Below are 10,780 nucleotides of genomic sequence, written 5' to 3'. Positions count from 1 at the left end.
GTTTTTCATTTCAGCTATTGTATTCTTCAGCTCTGACTGGTTCTTTCTTATATTTTCTAATTCCCTGTTAGAATTCTCACTGTGTTCATCTACTCTTTTCCCTAGTTCAGTTAGCATTCTTCTTATTATTGTTTTGAACTCTTTATCTGGTAAATTATTTATCTCTGTTTCATTAGTTGTTTTCCTCAGGGCTTTTTTTTTTTTTTTCTTGTTCTTTCATTTAGAATAAATTTCTCTGTTTTCTCATTTTGCTTAACTTCCTCTGTCTCCATGAGATTAGGTGAAGCAGCTACCTATCCTGGTTTGAAGCAGTGTCCTTGTGTGGGAGGGTCCCTGTGTAGTCTATGTGTGCCCAGTGGCTTTGATGGGAGAGGTGGATCTGAAGTGAGCACGGGTCACATTTTCCCCCAGGATGTGCTATATCACCTTGGTGGGAGGTGGGGCTGGAGTTGGAGTGGCTAGAGCCAGAGCCAGGTGTGAGCCAGGGCTTCTCCTATGCTCAGTGGTTGTCACCACCCTATCAAGGGCAGGGTCAGGTCCCGAGGTGCTGGAGTGGAAGCCCTCAGGATCAGGTCAAGCTGATGCCTTTCCCTCTTAGCGTGTGCTCTCCCCTCTTCCCAGCATCAGCAACTTCACCCCAGGGGGAGCATCACTGGAGCAAGATGAGCCCCAGCAGGTACCCAGTTCAGGCCACTGCACATATTAGGATCGTCCCAGCACAACAGTCAGAGCTCAAGGCCACTTCTGATCTGCTGCCTCCATGAACCCCAGTAATGGCCACCCTCGTCCTGTTTGGATGTCATGCCAGGTTCAAGCAGGCTCCATCCCCCCTCGACTGTGCACTCTTCTCAGCAACGGCAGTCTTTGCCCATGTCAGCAGCTGCACAGAGCTAAAGGTGCTACAGTGGATGCTCAGCATGGGCCAGGGCACACACTGGGATTGGGGGAGGCCAGCCAGAGCCCTGCAGTTTCACTCTGCTTCCTTCACCTTATTTTGGGCATAAGCAAGCATTTGTACACTCTGTACAAGTGGGGTCTGGGTTTCTTACAGCCCTCCTGTTAGTCCCACTGGTTTTCAAACCAGCTAAGGTAAGGGGACTTGTCTTCTTAATGTGGGACCCCAGGGCTGGGGCACCCAATATGTGGTTCAAACTACTCACTCCACAGGTAGAATCTCTGAGCCCATGCAATCCCCCCCTCTTCTGTGCCCCCTCCTAGGGGCACGGCCCCTGACTTGATCACTTCTCTTCCCTTCCTGCTCAACTCTGTGTGAATCTTTCTTTACAGCCTTGGTTGTATGAGAGTTTCTACCAGTCTCTAGTTTGTTTTCAGTGAGGATTGTTCCACATGTAGATTTTTTTTTGGATGTGTTTATTGGGGGAGGTAGCTCAACACCCTCCTACTCCTTCATCTTGATGTCCTTCGAAGGACCTTCAGATTATAATTTAAAAGAATCATTTTGGCTTTTGGATGAGGGAAAGGGCAGAAACAAGGAGACCAGTTAAGAGCTTATTGCAATATTTCTGGGAATGATGTGTTGTAATAGAGTGGAAATTACAATGGGAATAGTGATAAGAAGTTAGCTTTTGGATGTATGTCAAAAGAAAAGCTGACTGAATTTGCTAATGGGTTGGATCTAGGATTTGAGAGAGATAAGTCAAACAGGTCTTCAAGGATTTTGGCCTGAGAAACAGAAAAAATAGATATGATATTTACTGAAATGGAAGCAAAACAGGAGAGAAAGATTTGGGGGAAAATTTAGAGTTCACCTTGGGTCATATTAAGTTTGAGATGTTTACTAGACATCCAGATAGGATGTTGAGTATAGTTGGACATGAGTCTGGAAGGCAGAGAAGTTGGGCTAGAGATAAATTTCAGAGTTATCAGTCTAGAGATGGTATGTTATATTAGGAGACTGAATGAGATCACTCGGAGTGAATGTAGATACAGAAATCCAAGGGTTGAGGTCAGAAGGTCTCTAATGGTTAGAAGTAAAGAACATGAGGAACACCCAGAAAAAGAGACTGAAAAGAAGTAATCAACAAGAACAGGAGTTAGCAAATTGTATACTTTAAACATGTGCATTTTATTCATATCAATTATACCTCGATAAAGTGTTTTAAGAAAGACAGGCAAGGGAGAAAGTACAGACAGGTGGTAATAGAGACAGCTCTTCTGAGGACTCAAACTACACAAGGAAAGGGTGAAATGGAGTTGTGCCTGGAAAGGCATGGGAATGTCAAGGTTTTGTTTTAAGATGGGAGACATTACAGCATGCTTGTTCACTGATGGGAATAACCCAGTAGGGAGGGAAAACTGATAATACTGTAGAGAGAGGGGACAACTGCAAAAGCAGTATCCTTCAAAGGGCCAGAGGACATGGGATCAGCGCATGCAGGGGGTTTGGCCTTAGGCAGGGGGAAAGGCAGGAAGTGTGGGCACAGGTGCAAGGGTGGATGTGGTGTGGGAGCTTGGGGAAGGATTCTTTTTTTTTAAGATTTATTATTTATTTATTTAATTTATTTTCAGCTGCATCAGGTCTTAGTTGCGGCACGTGGGATCTTCGTTGAGGCATGCGCGATCTTTCATTGTAGTGCGTGGGCTCTTCATTGTGGCACGTGGGCTTCTCTCTAGTTGTGGTGTGCAGGTTTTCTCTTCTCTAGTTGGGACACACAGGTTCCAGAGCACGTGGGCTCTGTAGTTTGCAGCACATGGGCTCTCTAGTTGAGGCACACGAGCTCAGTAGTTGTGGCACACAGGCTTAGTTGCCCCGTGGCATGTGGGATCTTAGTTCCCTGACCAGGGATCGAACCTGTATCCCCTCCCCTGTAAGGCGGATTCTTTACCACTGGACCACCAGGGAAGTCCCAGGGAAGGATTCTTTTGATTTCTCAGTAAAATCAAAAGTAAGATCATCAGCCAAGAGTGAAGAAGGACAAGAGGTTTTGGAGATTTGAGAGGGAAATGTGTGAAATAGTTGTCTTGGAGTGTAGGAGAGAGGGCAAAGCTAGGAAAACAGCACTGAAGGCCCACTAGAAGAATGAATTTTCTAGTGAGATCAGTCTGTATGGTTGGACACTTTTCTTCATTCACACGTACTTGGGAAGTAGGTCCTGTTCCTTCAGATTCCTATCCATCAGAGGATCTTGCTGGCCTTCATCAAAATAGCCTCTGCTCTGTTGCTCACTTGCTCTATCTCCTTACTCTTACACTTAGTGTTTTATATGCTGGTTTGCTTCTTGCCCATCCTTGCTATGTGTCTATACTTAGAACAACGCCTGGTACACAGTAGGTGTTGAAGGCACAAAGTCTGAGGGCTTCTCCTCTTCCCCACGAAAAGATTTCACCTACATACACCCTACGTCTCGGCCAGTTTCTCCTGTTGGCCCCTTACACTTCTCCACCTTGCTGTGTCCTGGGAGACTGTACAATTACATCTATGGGCAACTTGCTTTCTGGCTTTGGTTGGGGCCAGTGAGGACCACTGGCCGGAGAGTGAGGTCACAGAGTTTATTCTCTTGCCTCATTCCCTGTGGTCACCTCAGGCTGGCTGCATATATCAACTGAAGGTCAAAAATTAGCTGTCTCTCCTTCCCTTCTCTCCCCTCATCCCTTCAGGGAGAGGAGTGGTAACACTTCTATTACTAGCCTCTGGTAGACTAACCTTTTGTGGTTTCCTTACACCCTGCTCTGGCTTATGTAACTAATCCTTTTATTAAATCCCCTTGGAATTACCCTAATTTGTGTGTGCCATCTGTTTCCTGCTGGAACTCTGACAGGATCCCTATCTGTAAATAATGATTTTAATAACTCTCTGAATTCCATTAGTGCCTTGCTACTCAAATGTGGCCAAGGGCCAGCAGCATACCATCACCTGGGAGCTTATAAGAAATTCAGAATCTCAGGCCCCACCCCAGACCTACCAATTCAGGATTAGCACTTTTAAATGATTCCCTGGTGATTCCTATACACGTTAAATCTAAGCAGCAGACATTAGAGTATTCTGAGTTTTACTGAAGCTCTTTTGGGTACAAAAAACCCAAGGACTCACTCAGACTACCTCAGACAATAGGGTCTTAGATCCCAGGCAGTGAAGGAGAGAGACTTGAACAGAAATCTAGGAATAGGACCCAGGAGAATATGAGGCTCATGGAGACGAGGCCCAGAGGGTCAGCGTGGACCTTGGAGACTCAGCAAGGGGAGTCTGCAGGTCTTTGCAGCTCTGGACCAGGTGCAATACTCTCCACGCATGCTTCACTTTCCATGACCAACTAGATCCCTCACCATTTACTCTTTATCTTTTTGCCAGAGTTCTAGTTCCCTTGTAGCTTTGCGTGACTTCTAATCTGAGCTCACTTATGCCCATGATGTGCTCTTGGTCTGTCTCATAACCTTATGTTGCTGACTACCTAAATTTCAGTTTCAGAGAATAAGAACATTATCTGCCCAATTTGTCCCTGTTTGGGCAGAGCTTTTTGCACTAGCCTCTCACAGGTTAATGGCTAGCCTTTGGGTTAGCTGCCAATTCCTGATTCAGCAGGCGCTGGGTAATACGGTATAAAACCTGTCTGCTCTGGCCTGTCTGATCAGCAGGGGCCATGGAAGAAAATCACACTATGATTACATGTCTAGTTAAAAATGGTCTTAAAAAATATGAAACAGGCTTTTCAAAACTTGGTTGCAGGCTCTTTCTCCTTTACCTGTACCACCACCTCCAGCCCCACCTTCTTCCCCACACTTCCCAGGAACATCTGCATCCTCTGGTGGACTCTGACAGTCACGGAGACAACCTTCATGTTCAGGATATTTCGAATGTTGTATAACAAAATTAACTACATTTAATTAAACTTACCCATTTTTTATAACCCCCAAATCTAAAATGCCATGTTAAGCTTAAGGACAGTCCTCCAAAGCACTCTGCTGCTGAGTGTATCTGCTCAGAGACTTACACATCTTAGGGATCGTTTTACGTGAGTGAGTCTGATGAATGGCCTCTCTGCCTCAGTTAAGCATCAAGCAAGAAGTGGTCTTTGGGTCGCAGGCCAAGAAACTACCCATATCCTCCATCCTTCCTGTACTCCAGCAACAGCTTTCTCATTCAAAGAGCAGTCTTCCTTTTCCTGCCTGCTCTTTTCATAATGCACTGAAATTATGAATTTTCTTCTCTTTTTCCCTTTACTACATGACAGCAGGGGAGGGGACTGCTCTATTTCTCTTACGTACAGGGCCTGGCATACAGTAGTTGCTGTATTAACATTTATTGAATGAATGAATGCTTTTGCTCATTGGTTAAGTGCTTCTCTCACCTTTTCCTGTGAAGAACCCCAAGTCTCAGTGGATTTCTTGCTCCACAGGACTTGGAGGAGGCTGTAGGTCTGTTTCACATGTCTTCTCACCTTGTGCCCAGTCTGAAGCAGTATCCTCTCTGGTCCACGCTGGTCTCAAGGTAGAAGACAAGAGTGTAAGAGGGCTGATGGAAGCATCAGAGCACCTTAAAGCCTCTGCTTATAACAGGCACACAGTCACTTCCACCACACTTCGCAGGCTAAAGTCAGTCACAGGCTCAAGCCCAACGTGAGCAGAGTGGAAACTCATGCTTCTCCAAGGGAGGGAGGGGATGGAGCTGCTGTCTGCTGAACAACAATGCCCAAGCTTTCTATTGGCACTATTCCCATGTTCTAATTCATTTTCAAATCAGCAAACTAAAATCCCCCACAACATATATATTAAGTCAGGATCCATTCATTCCAGGAACAAAATACAATTCAAAGTAGTTTATGCAAAACAGAAACTTACTGACCCATAATTAGGAAGTACAAGGAGCAGATACAGTTGAAGCCAAAGGGTTCAAATGATGCCATCAGGGCTCTCTCTCCATCTCTCCACTCTGCTCGCCTCACGGTGTTGGTCTTATTCTCTCCAACCTCTCAGAAGCAGCCTCCATTTGACCAGAAAAAATTGCTGCCAAAGGCCCCAGATCGACATCCTCCCTTTTTAGGAATTCCCCATGGGTAAGGAATCTTTCTTTCATATTCTGTACTTTACTCTCAAGGAAGGAGTCTTTCTGTCCTTACCTGAGTATTATACCCACGTCTGGGCCAATCTCTGAGTCTAGGAAATAGTTTGGCCAGTCAGATTTAGGTCATGCGCCCCCAACTACACCACAGCTAAAACAGTAACAATTTAGTCTACCGAAATATATATTTGTTACCTGAGTTTTCAAACAGCACTATTCTGATGTTTTAACCAGTTTTCAAATTTCAGCAAACTAAAGTTCCTTACAATGTATGTATTAGTCAGGATCCATTCAGGTCTAGGGACAGAATACAGCTCAAACTAGTTTATGAACCAAAGGCCTTGCAGTATATTTATTCAATGCTTACATATATAGAGTAAAAAATAAGTAAAAATTCCTTATTTGGATTAGAAAAAACAAAATCTAAAACTGCACAGAGTGAATTCAGTGGTAAACCTTTAGTTTTGTTTTTTTTAAATTAATTAATTATTTTTGGCTGTGTTGGGTCTTCATTGCTGTGTGCAGGGGCTACTCTTCGTTGCAGTGCACAGGTTTCTCGTCGCGGTGGCCTCTCTCTTGTCGCGGAGCATGGGCTCTAGGTGCATGGGCTTCAGCAGTTGTGGCGCCTGGGCTTAGTTGCTCCACGGCATGGGGCATCTTCCTGGACCAAGGCTCAAACCCATGTCGCCTGCATTGGCAGGCAGATTCTTAACCACTGCACCACCAGGGAAGGCCAAACCTTTAGTTTATATACTCTTGCATCTTTTTGCCCTTTGAAAATATTCAAGAGATCCTGTACCAGCAACCTTAATTTCAAAATCATCCCAGGTTGTTATACCCCAAATTCCTTTCTCATCTGTTTTCTCCATTATAGTCATTCTTGCCCATTGTAGCTATTTCATCCAGTTCTCATTTCCACTATTTTATATCCTTCCCACCAGAGGTAACAGAGCAATGCACTACCACACACTTTCAAAAACTGTCTTGGTGTTTTACTGTCCATTCATTAACTCAAAAAGCCTTTATTGAACCTATTATAGGGCAGGTGCTGTGTCTGGCTCTGGGGATACACAGGAGGGATAAACACATTCTTTATGCTCTCAAGAAACTTGTTTTACAACAGGGGCAACAGGCTTATAAACAAATGTCTTCAACATTACATAATAAGCACTGCAACAGAAGTAAGAAACATGCCAGATCAATGCTATGAAGAGAATTCTGACAACACGGAAGATTGGCCTAGAAAAATGTGAGGCAGGAAGCACAATGACCAGTTAGGAGATCACTGCAAAAATCTGAGCAGGTCATGATGAGAATGTAACTCTGCCTGAAAGCAGAAGCTGTGAAGACAGAGAAGAAACAATGGAGATAAGAGAGTCATTATGAAGAAGAATCAATAGAACCATCAAAGTGAAGGGTGGGGAAAGGGAGAAGCTGAGGAGTTGTCAAGTTTCTCATTTTGAGGACTAAAAGATGTTGGTGTTGCTCATGAGGATACCAAGCAAGAAAGTAGGAGAAACTTTTCAGAGACAAATATGGACTTAGGCTGAGATGGAAGCAATTATGGATATTCCCTTCCTTGGATTCATGGATCATTTGTACCAGTAAGCAAAAATTATTTTTGTTTGTACATGGAGTGGAAAGTAGGAAAGGGAGAGAATAAGGAGAAGATGACAAATCATGATCAAATCAGTGGTGTCATGCCAAGGCACAGATTTCTTTCCCTGTGAAGAATATGCCAGTTACTTATAACCAAAAGAGGCTCTGTGTTATTCTACTCATTATCAGGAGCTGGCTCTGGGCAGGGATCTGTGGTACCTGCTGCAAAAGGCACTTGTAGAAGACCTACAGCATACTAGGTGCTCACTAACAGATCTGGTTTTAGATCACAAAGTCTTCAGAGTCAGGATTTCTATTTATAAATGGCTGCCAAGTCTGCAAGTGTAAGTTAAATGATATCTTTAGGAAGGCTAATTTAAGAATATGAAAGATTCACTGTTTCAGGAATTGGCCAAGCATTTTAATCTTAAGAAACTTCCCTTGAGAATGCTCTCATATTTCTGGATACAATGAAAACATTAATATTTTATTTTATAGGAAATATGTTTATTATTGATCAAGGCTATTAAAAAATATTCATTTTTTCTCAGGGTTGGTCCATCATATTCATCATACTCTTTCTCTGAGCAATTTTGTTTAATATTACAGAGAAACTTCTGTATGGTAAGCAAAACAGGAATTTCCAACAATGAAACAAAGTCTCTAGAACTTGCCAGTAAAACAAAGGAAGCATTTCCAGTGATAAGATGTAGGAACCCATGGATAAAATCTAACAGAGCACAGGCTGGAAAATGGGATCAGGAAATTTTATAATCCACCATCACTGTGAGTTTGCTCTGGGATGGTGCAAGCATGGCCTGTGAAAGGCGCTTAGAGGTATGATAGCTCCTGTCTGAAGAATGGGTCCTTTGGGCATGGGACTCATGTTACCTACGTGCCCCAAAGCCAACTGTTTATTCAACTTCTTGCCCACATAATCATGACTAGAGGTTTCAAGAAGAAGACAAGAGCAACTACTATTTAGCTTTGACTTTTGAGCAGATGTAACACCAGCTCTTCATCCTCGGCTAAAGACAGGCCTGTATCCAAAGGCTCTGAGGTTTCCCACTTGGTCTTCTTTCTGTCATGACTTGTGGGTCCCACGTCTTCCACTTCACTGTTGTTCTTTTTCCTCATTGCCTGCTTCTTCTTGGTATCACTGGTGGGAACAAATCCAATGATTTACTTTATAAATAAATAAATCCATTATTATGAAGTCAAACACTTAAAATAGAACAAAATTACCAATAACAGATACTTGGTGAAGTGATATTATTCAGGAGGGAAAGAAGCTATAACAACATCAGGCTATCTGTGTCATAGTAACTACCTTCCCATTAACAGATGTGGGGATGGGGCCTATAATATACCAGGCACTGTGCAGGGTACATTGTATACACTGTGTCATCCAATCCTCACAGTAATTCTAGGAAGCTCTGGATATATCATTCACAATATGAGGACACCAGTTGGCCCACATTCTGGCTCCAGAATGGCTCCAATCTGCGCTTGTCCTGTCACATCAAACAGTCTCTATATAGTTAGGTTATCATTTAGGTAGCAGTAATATCTGTTGTGATATATAGATCATGAATAAAATAGAACCTGAAATGTTAAGTTACAAATTACTTAAGACATCAAGTAAATCTGCCCCATTTAAATCTGTATCTAAGACTCACAAATGGTCTGAAGAAAACATAAACACTACTGCAGTATTTGGCACACACTTGAGGCACAGACCATAAAAATAAAACTAATTTCTGAAGGTAGAGAAAATCGCTTGATACATTAAAATCGGAAGAGAAAGCAAAACATCCTCAAGGCATTTTAACATACCATCATCATGTTCAAAAATGACCGAATTATTGGATACAAGTTTAAAACAAAATAAAAAATCCATCTAGTAGCAATGGCAGTAGCAACTATTTATTAAGGGCTTACCAAGGGTCTGGCACTGTGCTACATGCTTTACGTAGATTACAACATTTATCTTCATGGCAATCCTTGGTGTGGTGAGCACCAGCCTCATTCTACAGTGAGGTTAAAAGAGGTTAAATGACTGAACCTAGATTATGCACATGGAATTCAAACCCAGAGCTGAATTACTCTAAATTCAGCCCCAAAGTCAGACAATTGAAAGCAAAATGTATTCCAAGCATAGGATGTATTCCAAAAGAGAATAAATTGCTCAAGTTACAATGGACTCTATTATGCCTTAAGAAGATAGTGGGGATATCAAAGTGAATGTGCCTAATCAGCATATCCAGTTCTGACCAGCCTGAAGCAAAACTGTAAACTATTTCCCCATTCACCTCCCAGAAATGCCCAGTACTCTGACTCAGCAGCCATTATCTCTCACCACTGGAGGAAAGACAAACTATGAGGTTATTTAAAGCTACAAATAATCATATTTTAAAAGGGTGGGTATGTACCTACAGAGATGAACACGAAAGAGTTCCCTATAAAGGGAATTCAGTCAGTAAACAAAGTTACTCTTAGTGGAAAGAGGACTTTAAAAAAAAGTACTGAGTCCTAAAATCTGCTTGATTATGGCCAGTATGGTGCCAATTCCACCGGGCTAGAGTACCATGATTTATTTGGAACAAGTTAATACTGATTTTTGCCCTGCCTGTATTTCAAGTGCATCTAAGAGCAGCTCATCAGAAGCAGCCTAATTAGTGGGCTTTCTAACGCCTCCTTTCTTAATGTGCTCTGCACACTATATTCTGTGCAGGAAATAGCTGGTTCAGATACTAAAAAAAAAGATGGAAAATTTATGTAGATGGAAAATATTTTCAGAATTAGCAGCACTGCTGCTTTGTGGACCAGTTCAAATTTTAAAAAGATATTTTATACTACTTTCCATAGCAAAAAAGTGGTAATTGGTAGAACAAATTAATTATTAAATAATGATTTAGATATTCTACAGGTAACTTACTAAAATGGGGGAAAATGTTATGAATCTAGAAAACATTCATTTCCCAAAAAGGGAATAATGTAATAAATCTGGTAAACATTTAGTCAGAATATGGTCATAATTTGGTATCTTCAGAAAAGGACTCGGGGGGGACCTTCAAGATGGTGGAGGAGTAAGACATGGAGATCACCTTCCTCCCCACAAATACATCAGAAATACATCTACATGTGGAACAACTCCTACAGAAC

The 10,780-nt window shown here is 42.3% G+C and overlaps 1 protein-coding gene across 3 annotated transcripts in view; it reads right to left on the bottom strand.

Moving 5' to 3' along the window:
* Positions 1-7,022: 7,022 nt before the first annotated feature.
* Positions 7,023-10,780, bottom strand: part of DDX10 (DEAD-box helicase 10) — a 287,937-nt gene continuing 284,179 nt past the window's right edge. For 2 of the 3 annotated variants that reach the window (XM_022561609.3, XM_022561610.3), the window contains one exon: positions 7,023-8,774. In XM_022561609.3, the coding sequence (XP_022417317.2) occupies positions 8,597-8,774 (178 nt within the window). In that variant the 3' untranslated portion in view covers positions 7,023-8,596. The other variant, XM_089915515.1, reaches the window with a different exon arrangement.

This window comes from Delphinapterus leucas, chromosome 7, assembly GCF_059928025.1.
Source record: "Delphinapterus leucas isolate spDelLeu-1000000601 "Yukka" chromosome 7, BTC_Dleu_Yukka2, whole genome shotgun sequence".
Classification (NCBI taxonomy): Eukaryota; Metazoa; Chordata; class Mammalia; order Artiodactyla; family Monodontidae; genus Delphinapterus; species Delphinapterus leucas.
Note: the sequence above shows the minus strand (reverse complement) of the source record. Positions and strands in the feature narration are given on the sequence as shown.